Source organism: Macaca mulatta, chromosome 16, assembly GCF_049350105.2.
Source record: "Macaca mulatta isolate MMU2019108-1 chromosome 16, T2T-MMU8v2.0, whole genome shotgun sequence".
Lineage (NCBI taxonomy): Eukaryota > Metazoa > Chordata > Mammalia > Primates > Cercopithecidae > Macaca > Macaca mulatta.
The window spans coordinates 6,622,596-6,643,467 of NC_133421.1; the positions used below are offsets into that span (position 1 = coordinate 6,622,596).

Sequence of the window (20,872 nt, forward strand, 5' to 3'; positions counted from 1 at the left end):
GGCAGATCGCGGAGCGGAAGTTCATCCCCGGAGCCGTTCTAGGAAACCGGAGGACTCAGTTCGTCACTGATCCCGGGGCTGAAGTGGGCGTCGACGGGTGCACTTTGCTGTTCCAGGGAGCCGGCTTGGCAGGCGGCGGCGACGTAGAGCTAGTGCTAGGGCGAGAACCGGCGAAAAGCAAAGCCGGAAAAGGCAAGGGGGCGTTCGTGCGCTGACCACCTGTTCCTCCAGCGGAGTGCGACGCGCGCCGATTGGCTGGAGTGCCGCCCGGGTACCGGAAGTGGCCGATGCCCGTCGCCAGTGACACCGGGACAACAGCTGCGGGCTGTGTGCGAGCGGCCCAGCAGCGCGGAGCCTGAGCGGAGTGAGCGAGCGCGGGGTGGTAGCGGCCTGCGGTGAGACCTCATTCAGTCGCGGCTGTGGGGGTAGGCGGGGGCAGGGCTCCCAACTCCCTGGAGAGCCGAGCGGAAACCCTACGTTTAGGCCCGTTCTGACCGGGGTTCGGTTTGTGACCTTGAAGTTTATGCCTCCCTCTATTGCCCCCGCCCCCAGGCCTTCATTTCCACCTGCACGCAGACAGGGTGGCGCCTGGACACCGCCAGGGACCGTCCCAGCTCTGGTTTGGTGCCTGTCAGCCTTGGGGGCGGGAGAAGCAGGACACTCCCTTACGTCCCGAGGTGGGGACCCGTGGGAGCTGTGGTTTTCTCACACATTCCACCCCCAAGTAAACCGCTAGGACGAAATGGCGGGCAGTGTCACAAACTTAAGGCCCCAGTGGCAGATTGTGCCCTGTGCTGCCAGACAAGATACTGGATTATGAGGGGTGGTTGTGAAAAGGAGACAGGTTTGACCTGCAAAGATAGAGCCCTATCTTTGCAGAGGGAGAAGAGAGGAAAGGAGGATAACAGTGCCATAAATTAAATATCACCCAGATTGGGAGAAGGAACTTATTTTTACAAACAGTTATTGACAGCAGTTATGTGTCAGACATTATCCTAGGCTCTTTAGATACAATGATGAATGAAATATCCAGTTAGCCATCAAGAGCATTGCAGAGGCTGGGTGCGGTGGCTCATGCCGGTAATCCCAGCATTTTGGGAGGCCTAGGCGGGAGGATCACTTGAGCCCAGGAGTTCAAGACCAGCCTGGGCAACATAGTGAGACACCATCTATACAAAAAATAAAGAAATTAGTTGGGTAGTTGGGTGTGGTGGCACATGCTTGAAGTCCCAGCTACTTGGGAGACTGACGTGGGAGGATTTTCTTGAGCGCGGGAAGTTGAAGCTGCAGTGAGTCTGGGCAATAGAGCCAAGACCCTGTCTCAGAAAAAAGGGAGGTATTGCAGATTCATTATATATATATAAGACAGTTACACAAATTTACTTAACATTTACCAGGTATCTGAAATATGCTAGGTACCCAGAATACCAGGATGAATGGAACAGCATCCTTGCTTATGGTCTAGAGAAGAAAATAGGTATGAAAATTAATAATGCAGTGGGGTAGCTGCTACAAGGTGAAGGAGTAGCTGTCTGCCTTAGAGCATAGGGGTCAGGGAAGAAAATGGAGGGGGTCAGCTGGGTGTGATGGCTCATACCTGTAATCCCAGCACTTTGGGAGGCCAAGGTGGGCGGCTCACCTGAGGTCAGGAGTTTGAGACCAGCCTGGCCAACATGGTGAAACCCTGTCTGTACTAAAAATACAAAAATTAGCCAAGCGTGGTGGCGCACACCTGTAATCCCAGCTATGTAGGAGACTGAGGCAGGAGAATCACTTGAACCTGGGAGGCAGAGGTTGCAGTAAGCCAAGATCGCATTACTACACTCCAGTCTAGATGAAGAAGTGATACTCCGTCTCAAAAAAAAAAAAAAAATGGAGGGGGGTCTGTCCATGCCTCAGCCGAGGCTTGGAGATGGAGATGCTTGTGAAGTACACAAAGTAGGCAGTAGATTTCCAGGAAGTGGGAATAACTTGTTCTCAAAAGCAAAGAAGCTTCAAATAGAATAGAAAATGTTTAGGCTGGGCACGGTGGCTCACGCCTGTAATCCCAGCACTTTGGGAGGCCAAGGAGGGCAGATCACGAGGTCAGGAGATCGAGACCATCCTGGCTAATATGGTGAGACCCCATCTCTACTAAAAATGCAAGAAAATTTAGCCGGGCATGGTGGCACAGGCCTGTAGTCCCAACTACTATGGAGGCTGAGGCAGGAGAATGGTGTGAACCCAGGAGGCTGAGGTTGCAGTGAGCCGAGGTCGTGCCACTGCACTCCAGCCTGGGCAACAAGAGAGACTCTATCTCAAAAAAAAAAAAAAAAAAAGAAAGAAAAAAAAGAAAATGTTTAAACTGCAGGACACTAAGCATGACTGCACCTTCCAGCAGTTAATGGAGGGTGTGGGACAGGAGATGAGAAGGGGAAATGGGCTTTCTCGGGGGGACATTGTGAGCCATGAGAAGAAGTTTTTATTCTGTAGGCTTTGGGATGCAATAAACAGGAAGCGACATGATAACTATAGTACAGTGAAAGAGAGAAAAGGGCCAATGAAATGCTGGCTCAGAGGACCAAGAGAGAACCTCTTTCCTGCAGATGTTAGCGAAGACTTTGAGAAGGAGGTGATCCTTGTACTAAATATGGAATATCTGGTAGGATCTGGCCTTTCAGAGGTTGAGGAAAATCATTTGCATCAGTTAAGATGCTTTTGTCTGTAAGTAACACAACCCAACTCAAGCTGGCTTTTTTTTTTTTTTTTTTTTTTTGAGGCGGAGTTTCGCTCTGTCTCCCAGGCTGGAATGCAGTGGCCGGATCTTAGCTCACTGCAAGCTCCGCCTCCCGGGTTTACGCCATTCTCCTGCCTCAGCCTCCCAAGTAGCTGGGACTACAGGCGCCCGCCACCTCACCCGGCTAGTTTTTTTTGTATTTTTTAGTAGAGACGGGGTTTCACCATGTTAGCCAGGATGGTCTCGATCTCCTGACCTCGTGATCCGCCCGTCTCGGCCTCCCAAAGTGCTGGGATTACAGGCTTGAGCCACCGCGCCCGGCCAAGCTGGCTTTAAAATATGTAAGTATATAGGCTCTCATAATTGGAAGGCAAGAGGTATAGGCTGGGCATGTTGGCTCATGCCTGTAATTCCAGCACTTTGGGAGGCTGAGGCGGGTGGATCACCTGAGGTCAGGAGCTCGAGACTAGCCTGGCCAATATGGTGAAACCCCGTTTCTACTAAAAATACAAAATTAGCCAGGCCTGGTGACGGATGCCTGTAATACTAGCTACTCGGGAGGCTGAGGCGGGAGAATCGCCTGAGCCTCAAAGGCAGAGGTTGCAGTGAGCCGAGATTGCCATTGCACTCCAGTGTGGGAAACAGAGCGAGGCTCTGTCTCAAAAGAAAAAAAAAAAAAAGAGGTATAGTGGTTTCAGGATTGATTTAATCCTGGCAGCACCTCTCTTGTTTTTCTTTCTTCCTTTTTCTTTTTTTTTTTTTTTTTTTATTGAGGTGGAGTCTCGCTTTGTTGCCCAGGCTGGAGTGCAGTGGAGCGATCTCGGCTCATTGCAAGCTCCGCCTCCCAGGTTCACGCCATTCTCCTGCCTCAGCCTCCCGAGTAGCTGGGACTGCAGGTGTCCGCCACCACGCCTGTCTAATTTTTGTATTTTTAGTGGAGACGGGGTTTCACCGTGTTAGCCAGGGTGGTCTTGATCTCCTGACCTCGTGATCCGCCTGTCTCGGCCTCCCAAAGTGCTGGGATTACAGGTGTGAGCCACCGCGCCTGGCCAGTATCTCCCTTGTTTTCCTTAGCTTTAGCTGCCCTCATCCACAGACTGGTAGTGAGATGGCAGCAGCAGGTATAGGCAATAATATATGGAAGTATTATCGTATGGTTCTCTCAGGATGGCAGGAAACTATTCTCAGAAGCTCCCAGCAAACTTCCTCAAAATATTGACCCAGATGAAGGTGGATGTCCATTTCTGAACCAGGAATTCCCGAATCCTTGTTGTTTCTGAACCAGTGCCTTGCAAGAATTAGGGCATTTATTTGACTGGGTTAACTCAGTTGGAGTGTGCTGCTGGAGTTCTTGGATGAGGTTAGATCTCTGGCAAGGAAAGCAAAGCCACTGCAAATATTTTTGCTCACATACCCTGTAAAATATTTTTGCTCACATACCCTGTAAAATAATTTTGGAAGGTTTGTATCTCTTTATGCACTTGCAAGTTGACATCCAAAACATTTCCATTTCTCATACATTTTAATGAGTTTCAAAGGATATTATTTTTGAGGTATTTAAAATTTTCCAAATAAAGCCTCATCCCAGCTTCCCAGATACCTTCCCTTGGTTACCTTCCCTTGGAGCACAAAGACGGTGCTTGTCACATCTTCACCGTCTCTGTAACCTCCTTCTGTTAGCACCCCACTCCTCCGAGCCCCACTTCATTTCCATGCCTGTCTCACTCAGTCATCTCAGCTCTGTCCTGACTAACCTCCCGAGGCCTCACCTCCTCAGTCTTCCACCACACACCTCCCTGGATTCTCAAACTGCCAAAACTGCCACTGAAAGAAGTCAGGAGAGCATGGTGATTGGCCCCTCTTCACTCTGATGCTCTCCAGTGTGCTTGTTTCATCAGGAGGTGGTGAGGGTTAATGTCTGTATGTTGCTTAGCACTTAATGAGAGCTTATCATTACCCTCCACATCAAAATGTCAGTGCTGCCTTGCTCATCTTCCCCTCTTCCATATTTATCCCACCCTTGTGCATGCTACGTTGAAATCCAAATGCTTTTTCTGTTTCTGTTCTTTGTTTATTTGTTTGTTTGAGACGGAGTCTCACTCTGTCGCTTGGGCTGGAGTGCGGTGGCACGTTCTCGGCTCACTGCAAGCTCTGCCTCCCCAGGGTTAATGCCATTCTCCTGCCTCAGCCTCCCGAGTAGCTGGGACTACAGGTGCCCGCCACCGTGCCCAGCTAACTTTTTGTGTTTTTAGTAGAGACAGGGTTTCACCATGTTAGCCAGGATGGTCTTGATCTCCTGACCTCGTGATCCACCCGCCTCAGCCTCCCAAAGTACTGGGATTACATATCAGTAAATACATATTTTAAAAAAAATTTTTAAATTATAGGTGCTGGGCACGCCTATAATCCTGGCACTTTGAGAGGCTAAGGTGGGCACATCACTTAAGCCCAGGAGTTTGAGACCAGACTGGCCAACATGGTGAAACCTGTCTCTAGAAAAATTACAAAAAAATTAGCTGGGCACGGTAATGAGGCTGGGAGGTCAAGGCTGCAGTGAGCTGTGATTGCACCACTGCACTCCAGCCTGGGTGACAGAATAAGAGACCCTATCTCAAAAAATAAAGTAAAATTTTTGGGGGAGCAAAATTTTTTTTTGGGGGGACTTGTATTACAAAAGGTCCAAGAAATGCAACAAATTATCTCTGTATGGCAGCCTAGAGGATTTTCCACCACAGAGTGATGCACCATGGTGACCTTAAGGGGACAAAATTTTTAAAATATGTAATCACGTTGTCAGTCAGCTGACAGATTATGCTGTAATGTTTTACTACAGATCACCGTGTGGCTTTTTGGCAGATAAGTTCAAAAAGTTGTGATATTGCTATCATAAGAGATTCCTGTAAATGTAGATTTATGCAGTTTGGGCAAAATCAGGTCCAGTTACAGTAACTAGCGTCAGTTTGATAAGCATAACGGAAAGGTGGTTTTTATTTTTTTTATTTTTATTTTTTTTGAGACGGAGTCTCGCTCTGTAGCCCAGGCTGGAGTGCTGTGGCCGGATCTCAGCTCACTGCAAGCTCCGCCTCCCGGGTTCCCGCCATTCTCCTGCCTCAGCCTCCCGGGTAGCTGGGACTACAGGCGCCCGCCACCTCGCCCGGCTAGTTTTTTGTATTTTTTAGTAGAGACGGGGTTTCACCGTGTTAGCCAGGATGGTCTCGATCTCCTGACCTCGTGATCCGCCCGTCTCGGCCTCCCAAAGTGCTGGGATTACAGGCTTGAGCCACCGCGCCCGGCGGAAAGGTGGTTTTTAACTCAGAAAAGGTCAGCAGTCAGTTGTATTATGTCTGCCCTGTCTGCTCTCGGGTTTAGGGGAGGGGAGGGGCAACCTAGATTGAGAAGAGGAAAAAAGTCCAAGCAGGAACTGGCAATGCACCATAATTCTGCTGCTTGGCCCCTGTGTTGATCTGCCTGTAGGCCAGATTTTGGGGAGAGATGGATACAGCACATTAAGAGTAGGAAAACTCCAATCATTAAGACTTTGTAGGGCAGGCGCAGTGGCTCACGCTTGTAATCCAGCACTTTGGGAGGCCGAGGTGGGTGGATCACCTGAGGTCAGGAGTTCCAGACCAGCCTGACCAACATGGAGAAACCCCGTCTCTTCTAAAAATACAAAATTAGCCGGGCATGGTGGTCCATGCGTGTAATCCCAGCTACTCGGGAGGCTGAAGCAGGAGAATTGCTTGAACCCGGGAGGTGGAGGTTGCAGTGAGCCGAGATCACACCACTGCACTCCAGCTGGGGAACAAGAGCGAAACTCCATCTCAAAAAAAAAAAAAAAAGATTTTGTAACAGTGGTTTTCAAACCTGGCTGGGCATCAGAATCACCTAGGGCACTTGTTTAAAATACAGATCTCTTGGCCCCACTAGAGATTCCGAGACATCTGAGACGGGACCTGGAAATTAGTATTTTTAACAGATTTCTCAGTGGATTCTTTTATTTTTTTTTTGAGACGGAGTCTCGCTCTGTCGCCCAGGCTGGAGTGCAGTGGCGCGATCTCCACTCACTGCAAGCTCCGCCTCCTGGGTTCACGCCATTCTCCTGCCTCAGCCTCCTGTGTAGCTGGGACTATAGGCACCCACCACCGCGCCCGGCTAATTTTTGTATTTTTTTTTTTAGTAGAGGCGGGGTTTCACCGTGTTAGCCAGGATGGTCTCGATCTCCTGACCTCGTGATCCGCCCGTCTCGGCCTCCCAAAGTGCTGGGATTACAGGTGTGAGCCACCGCACCCGGCCTCTCAGTGGATTCTTATGCAGCTAGCCTAGTTCCAGACCAAGAACCATTGTTTAAGAGACATTCATCTAACAAGATCTTCCCGCCATGATTTCAGGGCTACTAAGCAATTTTCAGGGTTTTATGTGGATTTCCATGTAGATTTTCTTTTCCTTTCCTTTCCTTTCCTTTCCCTTTCCCTTTTCCTTTCCTTTCCTGTCCGGGTTTTATGTGGATTTCCATGTAGATTTTCTTTTCCTTTCCTTTCCTTTCCTTTCCCTTTCCCTTCTCCTCTCCTCTCTCCCCTCCCCTCCTCTCCTCTCCTCTCCTCTCCTCTCTTTTCCTTTTTCCTTTTTCCTTTCCTTTTTCCTTTCTTTTTTCTTTTCAGATGGAGTCTGGCTCTGTCGCCCAGGCTGGAGTACAATGGCACAATCTCAGCTCACTGCATACTCCACCTCCCAGGTTCAAGCGATTCTCCCACCTCACCCTCCCGAGTAGCTGGGATTATAGGCACTCACCATCATGCCCAGCCAGTTTTTGTATTTTTGTAGAGATGAGGTTTCACCATGTTGGCCAGGCTGGTCTTGAACTCCTGACCTCAAGTGATCTGCCCGCCTCGGCCTCCTGAAGTGCTGGGATTACAGGCATGAGCTACCATGCCCAGCTCATGTAGATTTTCATCTAGGTAATATGGTCCTTTAGAAATTTTATTTCTTGTTGTTAATTAACAGATATCTGGTTTCTACATCAGTACTTTATGAATGAGGCTTTTTGAGCTTGCTTTCCTTGGGCGCATTGAAAAGACAAATTTAGGTCTGCCAAGTTGAGGATCCTATTCTGAGCTATGGAGCCCCAGTAGAGGTCTGCCTGTCATCCCCAAACTGAGGACCAGTGGTCAACCTGCACTCCTCCAGTAGCACCTCCGTCTTATCTCTCTTCAGAAACAATTTCAGATTGAGAAAAGTGAGGAAGTGAGAAACGGAAAGATAGAAAATTGTATTTGGGAACGTGAATTTAGGCTATGAGAAGTGGTGTTTCCATGAGTCTGAGGCCTAATGTATGGCTGTGCCTCTGGAAAAATCAACCAAATGGAGATCGGCTTTGATTGGTTTGTATGTGATAAAATACCCATAAAGCAGTATTTAACAAATGACATTGATATTGTGTTGCTGGCAGAATGCAAAGTAAAATAATGATCAGAGCCAATAAGATTTAGTTATGGAAGGCTTTCTGTGTTTTTTTGAGACGGAGTCTTGCTCTGTTGCCCAGGCTGGAGTACAGTGGAGTGATCTTGGCTCACTACAACCTGTGCCTCCTGGGCTCAAGTGATTCTCCTGCCTCACCCTCCCCAGTAGCTGGGACTACAGATGCACACCACCACGCCCGGCTAATTTTTTTGTGTATATTTTTAGTAGAGACAGGGTTTCACCATGTTGGCCAGGCTAGTCTCGAACTCCTGATCTCAGGTGATCTGCCTGCCTCAGTCTCCCAAAGTGCTGGGATTACAGGCATGAGCCACCGCGCCTGGCCAGGCGAGACTTTCTGAATTGCAGTTTTTTTTGTTTTGTTTTTGTTTTTGTTTTTGTTTTGAGATAGAGGCTCGCTGTGTCGCCCAGGCTGGAGTATAGTGGCACAATCTCGGCTCACTGTAAGCTCCATCTCCCGGGTTCACACCATTCTCCTGCCTCAGACTCCTGAGTAGCTGGGACTACAGGCACTTGCCATCATGCCCGGCTAATTTTTTGTATTTTTAGTAGAGACGGGGTTTCACCGTGTTAGGCAGGATTGTCTCGATCTCCTGACCTCATAATCCGCCCACCTCTGCCTCCCAAAGTGCTGGGATTACAGGCGTGAGCCACTGCGCCCGGCCCTGAATTTGAGTTTTAAACTAAGTCCTGGTTACTTGACTGGGGATAAATATATACCTAACTTCTGTTGTATCTTGTTTTTACTAAGAAAAAGTGACTTTCCATTTATTGTGGTACACACGTCGGCTCTATGAATGCTGATTTTGTAAAGAACTAGATGATGGAAAAGAAGCAACTCTAGGCCGGGTGCGGTGGCTCAAGCCTGTAATCCCAGCACTTTGGGAGGCCGAGACGGGCGGATCACGAGGTCAGGAGATCGAGACCATCCTGGCTAACACGGTGAAACCCCGTCTCTACTAAAAAAAATACAAAAAACTAGCCGGGCGAGGTGGCGGGCGCCTGTAGTCCCAGCTACTCGGGAGGCTGAGGCAGGAGAATGGCGTGAACTCAGGAGGCGGAGCTTGCAGTGAGCTGAGATCAGGCCACTGCACTCCAGCCTGGGCGACAGAGCGAGACTCCGTCTCAAAAAAAAAAAAAAAAAAAAAAAAAAAAAAAAAAAAAAAAGAAGCAACTCTAGGAGGCATGAGGATGAAAAGGAAAGACCAGAAAGGGGGTTGGAAGCAGATGGAGACTGAAATGGCAGCTTGTGGAACTTGCTCTTGGGTAGGGATGACAGAGAATGTATTTAAGACAGTACTTCCCAACTCAGATGGTACCATGGAGGAAGAAGACAGCTAAATTCTCGACAGTGGATTCTTACAATGGTACAGATACACATTACCTATCATTTGCAAAGAGTTCAACAAAAAGGAGAAGTACAGTTTTTAGGTGCCCTCTCTTACTGAGAGAAGATGCTGCGATGGGGAAAGTTGAAGAAAGTTCCATCTCATTTTCGGGTGTAGCACAAAGAGCTTCTAAGACTTCAGGATTCCAGTAGGAGATCAGGTTCCTTCCAGGTGTCTGGGGAGGGGGACATTGCCAGGGCTTCCCTGATGAGTGACTGGAGGTGCCCGAGCCAGATGGTGTTAGTAAGCAACATCCTGTGGATAACGGGAGGCTGGGCAGAGAGAAGGGGAGTCCAAAGTCACCCCCAAATCTCCACTTTTCCCCTTCCCTTACCACATGACTGCAGCCTCCTCTGCTGCTCAGGGTCTTTTTTCTTTTTTTTTTTTTTTTTTTTTTTTTTTTTTTTTGAGACGGAGTCTGGCTCTGTCGCCCAGGCTGGAGTGCAGTGGCCAGATCTCCGCTCACTGCAAGCTCCGCCTCCCGGGTTCCCGCAATTCTCCTGCCTCAGCCTCCCGAGCAGCTGGGACTACAGGCGCCCGCCACCTCACCCGGCTTATTTTTTTTTTGTATTTTTAGTAGAGACGGGGTTTCACCGTGTTAGCCAGGATGGTCTCGATCTCCTGACTTCGTGATCCGCCCGTCTCGGCCTCCCAAAGTGCTGGGATTACAGGCTTGAGCCACCGCGCCCGGCCACAGGGTCTTTTTTCTTCAGTGATCTCCTCCTTTCTTCACTCTTGACCCCTGTCTTTCTGCTGGAACTATTCCTTCTAATGTAAACATGTCCCTATCTCATCAGAGAAAAGCCATTCTCTATAGCACTGTCTTGGTCTCCTTTCATCCACTTTTTTTTTTGAAAGCAGCAGCAAATTCATTATTCAGTCCACTACCAGCTGATTTTTGCTTCTGTCATTCCCCTGAATCTGTGCTCACAGTTCATATATGACTATCTATTGTCTCAGTAGACATTTTCTTTTTTTTCTTTTTCTTTTTCTTTTTTTTTTTTTGAGACGGAGTCTCTCTCTGTCACCCGGGCTGGAGTGCAGCGGCGTGATCTTGGCTCACTGCAAGCTCCGCCTCCCGGGTTCACGCCATTCTCCTGCCTCAGCCTCCCGAATAGCTGGGACTACAGGCGCCCACCACCATGCCTGGCTAACTTTTTTGTATTTTTAGTAGAGGTGGGGTTTCACCGTGTTAGTCAAGATGGTCTGGATCTCCTGACCTCGTGACCACCCTCCTTGGCCTCCCAGCGTGCTTGGATTATAGGCGTGAGCCACCATGCCCAGCCTCAGTAGACATTTTCTAATTCTTATGCTAGTGAATCTCAACTGCATTTGATTTTTTTTTTTTCTTTTTTTTGAGACGGAGTCTCTCTCTGTCACCCAGGCTGGAGTGCAGTGGCCGGATCTCAGCTCACTGCAAGCTCCGCCTCCCGGATTCACGCCATTCTCCTGCCTCAGCCTCCTGAGTAGCTGGGACTACAGGCGCCCGCCACCTCGCCCGGCTAGTTTTTTGTATTTTTAATAGAGACGGGGTTTCACCGTGTTAGCCAGGTTGGTCTCGATCTCCTGACCTCGTGATCCGCCCGTCTCGGCCTCCCAAAGTGCTGGGATTACAGGCTTGAGCTACCGCGCCCGGCTCATTTTTTTTTTTTTTTTGAGATGGAGTCTCGCTCTGTTGCCCAGGCTGGAGTGCAGTGGCATGATCTCCGCTCACTGCAAGCTCCGCCACCTCCCGGGTTTACGCCATTCTCCTGCCTCAGTCTCCCTAGAAGCTGGGACTACAGGCGCCCGCCACCATGCCTGGCTAATTTTTTTTTTGTATTTTCAGTAGAGATGGGGTTTTACCGTGTTCACCAGGATGATCTCGATCTCCTGACCTCGTGATCCACCCATCTCGGCCTCCCAAAGTGCTGGGATTACAGGCGTGAGCCACCACGCCCGGCGTAACCCCTTGGTTTAGAAAAACCATCCCATAGTTGTGCATTGTCTGAAGGATGAAGTTCCATACATGCCCACACCCCCTTGAGAATCACCTTCCACAATGAACACTCTCACTGACGGGAGGATTGTATTCCTCAGATTTGCTGTAGTGCACAAATATACTGTCCTAAGCAAAGGCCACTTGAATATTAGTTCCAGGTTGTTTACCATCTGAACAAAGGTCAAGCTTATTCTCCTGACATTTGGACCCCTTGTCTGTGGTGGGGACAGCTAAATCCCCAGGACAATTTTATTAGGAATAGGTTTGGCCTCGTATAATAACAAAACCCCCCCAATATCTGAAGCAAGGCAAAAGCTTATTTCTCTCTTGGATAAATGAAGTCCAGAGGCTGGCATTCCAGGAATGGTATGGCAGTGCCATGGAGTCATCAGGGACCCAGGTTCCTTCCAGCTATGATCCCCAGTCTTAGGGTATACCAGTATACTCATGGTCTAGGATGGTGTCCAGCTATCACATCATGCTCTGGGAACAGCATGGAAGACAAGATGGAATAAATGTATCCCCTCATCCTTCAGATTTCCTAGTAGTCCCATGTGTTTTCATTTGCATCTCACTGTCTCATTGGGTAGAATATTATCATGCGGCCAATCCCAACTGCAAAAATTAAAAAGCTGGGGAATGTGTTTTTTTTTAGCTAGGCTAATTGCCACACTACATAAATTTATTATTCTATTGTCAGGCAATGGGGAATAAGAGATATTGGGGTAGGCAACTAAACATTTTTGCCACAACTAAAAATCTTTCTAAAAGTTTAAAAAATGTATTCCCCCCGCCCCCTACCGCCACCCAAGAAACAAGGTGTCTTGTTCTGTTGACCAGGCTGGAGTGCAGTGGCACAATCACGGCTCATTGCGGCCTTGACCTCCTGGGCTCAAGTGACCCTCCTACCTCAGCCTCCCCAGTAGCTGAGACTACAGACACATGCCTCTGCCCCTGGCCAATTTTTTTTTTTGAGACGGAGTCTCGCTCTGTCACCCAGGCTGGAGTGCAGTGGCGCCATCTCAGCTCGCTGCAAGCTCCGCCTCCCGGGTTCACACCATTCTCCTGCCTCAGCCTCCCAAGTAGCCCGCCACCACGCCCGGCTAATTTTTTTGTATTTTTAGTAGAGACGGGGTTTCACCATGTTAGCCAGGATGGTTTCGATCTCCTGACCTTGTGATCTGCCCGCCTCGGCCTCCCAAAGTGCTGGGATTACAGGCGTGAGCCACCGCGCCCGGCCCAAAAATGTACTCTTTAAGATTTATGAAGGTATTAAGAAAATACTATAAGAGAGCTGATTACAAAATTAATATGTAATTATCAACAGCATTAGTATATATAAAAGTAATAGCTAGTTACAAAATGTAAGAAAAACTCACTAAAGGAAAAGAGGTACAGAGACATGATGAACATAAAAACAACGTCAGAATAAGTTTGGACTACAAATTTATACTAAATTTTACTTGGGAAGATATGAGAATAGACGGGAAAGGTCTGAAAAGGAAAACTGAGAGAGAACTTTCTCTAGCATATGTTAAAAATGTTAATAAAGCTAACAGGTTGAACTGTTTGATATTAGAGAAGACACAGATCAGTGGAACGGAATAGAATCCGGAAGTTGGCCCAAATATAGATGGATATTTAGATTATGGCATAGGTGGCATTTTAAATCAGTAGGGGAGAGAATTATTCAGTAAATGGTATTGACACAATTCACTAGCCATCTGGAGAAGATTAAAGCCAGTGGCTCCGAACATCAGGGAGTCAAAAGGTGGTGCTTCTGTGCTAGTTTCAGTTAAGACACATTCACCTTTTGAAGGGGTAAGCCCTGTACGTCCCCTCTGCTGCTCTACACAGCTGATGAGTACCAGAGAACAGGACTAAGAATAGTCCTCTTGTTACTCATTTTGCCGTTACTTCCCCTATACACCCAAAAGTTATTTCTATTAACTTGTCCTTCTTTTTTTTTTTTTTTTTTTTTTGAGACAGGGTCTCACTGTGTCACCCAGGCTGGAGTGCAGTGGTGCAGTCTCGACTCACTGCAACCTCTGCCTCCCTGGTTCAAGTGATTGTCCTGCCTCAGCCCCCCAAGAAGCTGGGAATACAGGTGCCCGCCACTATGCCCAGCTAATTTTTGTATTTTTAGTAGACAGGGTTTCACCGTGTTGCCCAGGTTGGTCTTGAACTCCTGAGCTCAAGTGATCTACCCACCTCGACCTCCCAAAGTGCTGGGATTACAGGTGTGAACCACCATGTCATTTCTGTCCCTTCTTTCAACATTTATCATATGCCTATCTATTAATATGGCCACCATTTTCCCTAGATGTTTTCTTTATCACCTTCAAGTTCTATCCCAACTCACCATTAATGTTATGGAACTTTTTTTAAATCAGCATCTCCTTACCATCCATCTCCTACTTCTCTCTTGAAATCTCTTCTCACTCCTGTTAGTCAGCATCCCCTGTTTAGCATGTCCACCATAATCCTAAATCTTTACCTTCTTTTTGGCAGCATGCTGTCATGTCACCAGATACCAAGACTGTTTTGTTGTTCTGAGACAGGGTCTTGCTTTGTCACTCAGGCTGAAGTGCAGTGGTGTGTTTCAGCTCACTGCAGCCTTGACCTCCCCAGGCTCAAGCAATCCCCTGCCTCAGCTGCCCTCTTCCCCTTACCAAGAGTGTTTTTGAGTGCTATGAGAACTACATCAAAGCTCTGTTCTCCTACAGTGTTAGCTTCATTTAACTATGATACAGTCCCTTCACATACTTACCCTTTCTCGTTTCAGATTGTGAGATGGGGACTGAGAACAAGGAGGTGATTCCCAAGGAAGAAATTTCTGAAGAATCTGAGCCACATGGGTCAATATTAGAAAAATTTCCAAAAGTGGTTTACCAAGGTGATGAGTTTGGAGCAGGATGTGAAGAAGACAGGTTGGAGGGACATTCGAGAGAGGAGTCCACGGAAGAGGTTATAGAGCAGATGTCTCCTCAGGAGAGAGACTTTCCATCAGGGTTGATGATCTTTAAGAAATCACCCTCAAGTGAGAAAGACCAGGAGAAGAATGAGAGTGAGAGAGGCTGCAGTCCCGGCGCAAATCTGGTTACACATCAGGGAGCTACTACAACAGAGGGAGTAAGCGCATTTGCTACCTCTGGCCAAAACTTCATAGAGATTTTAGAATCTCACAAAACACAGAGAAGTTCTGTGGGAGAAAAGCCTCACGCGTGTAAAGAGTGTGGGAAAGCCTTTAATCAGAACTCACATCTCATCCAGCATATGAGGGTTCACAGTGGAGAAAAACCCTTTGAATGCCAAGAATGTGGAAAGACATTCGGAACTAATTCAAGCCTTCGACGGCACCTGAGAATTCATGCTGGAGAAAAACCCTTTGCTTGTAATGAATGTGGAAAGGCCTTCATTCAGAGTTCACATCTTATCCACCATCATAGAATTCATACTGGAGAGAGGCCCTATAAATGTGAAGAATGTGGTAAAGCCTTCAGTCAAAATTCAGCCCTTATTCTACACCAGAGAATCCATACTGGAGAGAAACCATATGAATGTAATGAATGTGGGAAGACCTTTAGGGTTAGTTCACAGCTTATTCAGCATCAGAGAATTCATACTGAAGAAAGATACCATGAATGCAACGAGTGTGGCAAAGCCTTCAAGCATAGCTCAGGCCTTATCAGACACCAGAAAATTCATACTGGAGAAAAACCGTATCTGTGTAATGAATGTGGGAAGGGCTTTGGTCAGAGTTCGGAGCTTATCCGGCATCAGAGAATTCATACAGGGGACAAACCCTATGAATGTAATGAATGTGGGAAAACTTTCGGCCAGAACTCAGAGATTATTAGACATATTAGAATTCATACTGGTGAGAAACCCTATGTATGTAAGGAATGTGGGAAGGCCTTCAGGGGAAACTCAGAACTTCTTAGACACGAGAGAATTCACACTGGAGAGAAACCCTATGAATGCTTTGAGTGTGGAAAGGCTTTCAGGCGGACCTCTCACCTGATTGTCCACCAGAGAATTCATACTGGAGAGAAACCCCATCAGTGTAATGAGTGTGCAAGAACCTTTTGGGATAATTCTGAGCTGCTTCTCCACCAGAAAATTCATATTGGAGAGAAACCTTATGAATGTAGTGAGTGTGAGAAAACATTTAGCCAGCATTCCCAACTTATCATACATCAGAGAATTCACACTGGAGAGAAGCCTTATGAGTGCCAAGAATGTCAAAAGACCTTTAGTCGGAGCTCTCACCTCCTCCGACATCAAAGTGTTCATTGTATGGAGTAATCTGCAAAATAGGAAAGTTTTTAGGGGAAAAGCTAAAGTCCAACGTATTCATTTGTTTATACTATGTGTCCCAAGTATTCAAATCAAATGAATGGACAGAATCTCTGTCCTCCCACTGATCTTAAACAGTGGGCTGAAGAAGATGAGGCACTTTTTTTTTTTTTTTTTTAAGTGGTGGGGTGTTGCTCTGTTGCCCAGGATGGGATGCAGTGGCACAATCATAACTGACTGCTTCCTTGAACTGCTGAGCTCGAGCAGTCCTCCTGCCTCAGCCTTCCAAGTAGCTAGGACTGCAGGTACTAATGAGGCACTTTTATGAATTATTCATTGAGAGGTTTCAATGTACTGAGTTAAATCAGAAAAGCTATTTCAGGCCTTAATTTCCCCTCTGTCCTTCTTCCTTTCCCTTCTCCTCCCCCAGTGGATCACATAACAAACATTAAGGGTCTGTACCAGCCATCTTTCCTAAATTACTCTTCAGCAAAATTGTGGGAACAGGATTCCACCACCTCCTAAGAATGACAGAGATGACTCACTGAATGTTACCCCCTGAAATATTAGAAAGTCATAACTTAGAAGACACACCTCATTTCCCCTGTCCACTGTTTAGCACTGGAATAATTTAGTAAGTTTTTATTAGCTTCAAAGTTTTCCAGCCCTGCTATCAAGTTACTTTAGAAGATGGCAGCATTAATGAAGAAGCAGGGTCATTTCACATCTGTTAGGCTTCCTTATTCATCTGAAGAGGCTGCCATGATGGAGGAACTGCCAGGCAATTTACAACAGGGTTGTAAGTGAAGGCCTTAGCATCCAGAGGGGCCGATTAGGCAACAACAGGGGATAAACAATTGAGGTCACACTACTTGGCACGGGCAGAAGCAGCTATTCAGGAGCTGTCCACGCTTCAGGGGTGCTCAGACTGACTGCTCCTAAGAATTCTGCTGCATACATTTTTGGCCCCATCTCCTGCCACTGCTGACAGATACTGTGACGGGAAGTAGTAGAGAGGACTGTGGCTTCGCCTCCTCCAGGCACCTGGCTACAGTGGCGAGCCAGTGCACCTGATGACAAACCAGGGTCTGGCCTTGCCAAAGCACTTCAGTTCTCATTACCTGGACCCCACTGGAGGCCCTGGCTAAGTCAGGATGTGGCAGCCTCTTCTTGGTTTTCCCCCTTGGCCTTGAAATTCTTTTTTCTTGAATAACTTTTAAAAAACAGAGATAAGGTCTTGCTGTGTTGCCCAGGCTGGTCTTGAACGCCTGGGCTCCAGTGACCTTTTTGCCTCCGCTTCCCAAAGTATTGAGATTACAGGTGTGAGCTACCATGCCCAGACTTGAAATTGTTTCTTCACCATCGCTGCATGTTTTTTGTGTTCTATATTTATTTCTTCTTTAAGGAAACACAGCCTCCATTTTTTATGTGTCCATGTTTCTGAGGCAATGGCTGTTAGTGGGAATTGCACTAATGGGGGTCCAGCAGGCCTGGGGTCTGGTCTTAGTGCTAGACCTTGAATAAGGCACTTCACCTGCTGGTCTCCAATTTTCTCATCTGTAAAATGGAAGAGTTGAACTAAATGATTGCTAAAGTTTCAACCAGCCCAGTAATTCCTTAATTCTTTAAAAATTTAACTTTAAATATCTTTATTGTTCTTTAACCTCGTCTTTGTTACACTAGTATTAGTCACTAATATTTATTGAGTGTTTACTACCTGACAGGCACAGTGCCAGTTTACATTTTAATTTTCACATCATTTCTATGATATGGGTACTCATTTTTTTAAAGCTTTATGAAGGTATAATTTACATACTATAAAATGCACCTGTTTTAAGTGTTCAGTTGAATGATTTTTAATTTATATAGTGGTGCAGCCATCAATGATGTGGGTATTCTTACCCCAATTTAAAAGATAAGGAGGGGGCAGAAGGGGCAGTGTTAAGTAATTGACCCATGATTACACAGCTAGGAAGAGCGAGAGCCAAGACTCCAAACCTGGTTGATGGTCTTAACCACTGTGCTGTGCTGCAGACGGGCACATTCACTCCCGCCTCATCTGAACTCCTTTGCACATTTTCTATTACTGATTTCTACGTAGATTTGAATATAATGAATTTAAATCATGTCCTTGGTAACAGAACTGATCACAGCCAAAATAATTCACCAAATGGGTTTATTCTGTACTCCAATATAGGTGTCTTCCCAGGTTTATCTACTTGGCTTGAGAAAAGGGTTGTACAAATAGATGACTGCAGAGTTTTCACGTCCTTCCAGATACCTCAGCCTGGAACAGTCACACTCTTGGTAAGGGAAGCTGTTTGATTTACTTCTTCCCTTTGGTTGATGACAAGTGAAGTGCGCCCTCTTCCTCCTGTTCTCATTGCTGGAGCGCAGACTGAATTGTGCCCAGACCATCTCTTTCCCACAGGAAACCTGGATCTCACAATCCCTTCCATGCCTGATTCCGTTGGCATGTTTCATTGCCACATTTACCTCTTGTCAGCCCTGACAGAGAATTCGGCACCCCTTCAGGCTTCTCCTAAACAATCTATTCACACAAACACCCCTGAGCAATCTGGACTTCACTGAAAATAGTGTGTAAGCAAAGGAGAAGAGCTCACACTGTGCATCCTATGAGACGTTTTGTTCTCAGAAGTACCTTATTGGCCAAACCACCAGTGCAGGTTTTTCTCCCTCTCAAGGCTCAGTCACCTCAACTTCTTTTTGCCTACTAGATATCCAGTCCATCCCCTCACTTCCCCTGGCCCTAGCTCAATCCCATCACTGCTCAGCAAAACGTCCTCTAGTTCACCATTAATTCAATGGAACATTAGGAGACAATTTAGTGACCTGTTGTACCTGAGCATGTTCTTAAGGGGGAAGTCTCACGTCTCATTCCCAGAAAAATCTACCATATATAGATATATATTCCCTACCCGCCTGCCCCCACCCCGCCAAAGATTGCTGGTGAATGAAATTACCTGCATCTTGTTAGGTACACTATACGTAAATCCTTAACCTCAATTCCCTGTCCTCTTCCACGTCTTACCCAGATATCTCAGGAAGATTTTTCTTTCCCTTCTGTTTGCCTCCCTCTTCGACTTACTTGGGAGTCAGCATCTGACCACAGTCATGACTGGTAATGATGATTTGTGCAAATACTATGAAGGAAAGGACATGAATTGTCTTAATTTTAGACCCATTAAAAAACGGCACAGGCCTCAATCTTAAAGTCCTACCTAAATACCCAGAAATACACTTCAGAATTTTTGAAGCTATGCCCATGTACATTTTCTTCCTTCCCTAATTTTAATGGTATACTAACACCTTAGGTGAATAAAATTTCTTTACTATTTTATTGAGATAATGCCTTTGTCATGTTTATTATTCCAAATTGCATTATGTTTCACTATAGTTTTTTTTTTTTTTTTTGAGACAGAGTCTCGCTCTGTCGCCCAGGCTGGAGTGCAGTGGCCGGATCTCAGCTCACTGCAAGCTCTGCCTCCCGGGTTCACGCCATTCTCCTGCCTCAGCCTCCCGAGTAGCTGGGACTACAGGCGCCCGCCACCTCGCCCGGCTAGTTTTTTGTATTTTTTTTTTTAGTAGAGACGGGGTTTCACCGTGTTAGCCAGGATGGTCTCGATATCCCGACGTCGTGATCCGCCCGTCTCGGCCTCCCAAAGTGCTGGGATTACAGGCTTGAGCCACCGCGCCCGGCCCACTATAGTTTTTAATAGGACTTTGGTTACCAGTTTTGTCCCCATCTTGTAAGTTTCACCTTACCCAAGTACCCCAACATGCTTGTTAGCTTCTGGTTTTGCATACAGTGCACATTCTGTGTCCTTGATCTTCTGCTTTGCTTGGTGAGATCCTTCATCTTAAATAACAGGACAAGTGTTATCTATTGTGTGTGGGTTGGTATACACGTTTTTCTTCATGATTAGCAACTTAAGATATTCCGGACCATTTGTATGGCCTTTAACAAAAAATCACCTTATTACTGAAATTTCACGGTGGCGGCATGTGCTGCTGCTTGTTTACCATTCAATTTTTACAAGTGTTGTGACTCCTGGCGGATGCCAGGTTTTTAATGCTGTTAAGTCATGAATCTTCTTTGAGAACCAAGAAAGCTCTGCCCGGAAAAATGTACATGCAGTTTCAGAGAATTCATGGACTTCCTGAAATTCATCCTCTAACCACTGTTCCCCAAATCAAACATTTTACCTTAAAAAAAAAAAAAAAAAAGACCGAGTCACTTCCGCAATAATTTCCTCTTCACCGCACCTCTCAGCTTTGGGAATAAAGCTATGTCAAAAAGACTTGTCTGGGTGAACCCCTGCAAATGGAAGTCAGCTGGACCTCAGTAAAAGCCCAGTGGGAAGGGGCGGGGACGATTCTGGCGATCACATGAGAAAGGGAGCAGCCTCAGCGGGGCAGGTGGACACAGTCGTCATCCACTCGCTGGCCGCCTGCGACGTGAAGCACCTGCGCTGGGCGCGGCGGGCAAGCGCTCAACACCTGCGCTGGGCGCCTCAACAGCCCAGCGGCGTCAGCGCTGCGGAGCAGGAAAGGGTCCCAAACGCAGGGCGGCCACGCAGCGTCGCGCCCACCTGTCCCTCTCCCCGAAGCGCTGAGCCAGCACGATGCACAGAAGGGAAGGAGGAAGGTGGCTTGAGGGCAGTAACCGACCGGACAGTGGAAGTCCATTTCAGGAGCCCCGGGACCCGAGCTCGGACCCCTTTCCAATCCCCCAGGCGTCTTTCCCACGTCCTTGTCTCCTAATCCTGGGAATCGACGGCCACTCCACTCTCCTGCAGTACCGCGGACAAGAACACCCATTGTTTTTACTTGTTTATAATACGCTTCACAGGCAGGTGTCTTCTGATGGACCCAACTCTGTTGGTACTCGTCTCCTCCAAAAAGTCCCCAAATGCGCTAGCAGGCCTGCCAGCCCGGCATCCGAGAGGTAAGAGCCCCTGCGGCGCGAGCGGAAGTGCGTCTGTCGCGGGG

General features: G+C 47.2%; 2 protein-coding genes across 4 annotated transcripts in view; both read left to right on the plus strand.

Moving 5' to 3' along the window:
- The first annotated feature begins 286 nt into the window (after positions 1-286).
- Positions 287-19,224, plus strand: ZFP3 (ZFP3 zinc finger protein). 2 transcript variants are annotated; one of them, XM_015118379.3, is made up of 2 exons: positions 287-425; positions 14,346-19,224. In XM_015118379.3, exon 2 carries the CDS (start codon positions 14,354-14,356, stop codon positions 15,866-15,868), a length of 1,515 nt encoding a protein of 504 aa, XP_014973865.1. In that variant the 5' UTR covers positions 287-425; positions 14,346-14,353; the 3' UTR covers positions 15,869-19,224. The 2 variants fall into 2 exon arrangements, with proteins under 2 accessions (XP_014973865.1, XP_014973864.1); XM_015118378.3 differs by having other exon boundaries at positions 287-395.
- Positions 19,225-20,577: 1,353 nt separating this feature from the next.
- LOC144335255 (uncharacterized) overlaps positions 20,578-20,872 on the plus strand; it is a 99,587-nt gene continuing 99,292 nt past the window's right edge. For both annotated transcript variants that reach the window (XR_013405984.1, XR_013405985.1), the window contains exon 1: positions 20,578-20,828. The gene's annotated coding sequence lies outside the window, so the exon portion shown is untranslated. The remainder of the gene's footprint in view (positions 20,829-20,872) is intronic.

Bases quoted from the DNA above. Each gene is read 5' to 3' on its own strand.
- ZFP3 (XM_015118379.3), top strand. From the start codon at position 14,354: ATGGGGACTGAGAACAAGGAGGTGATTCCCAAGGAAGAAATTTCTGAA.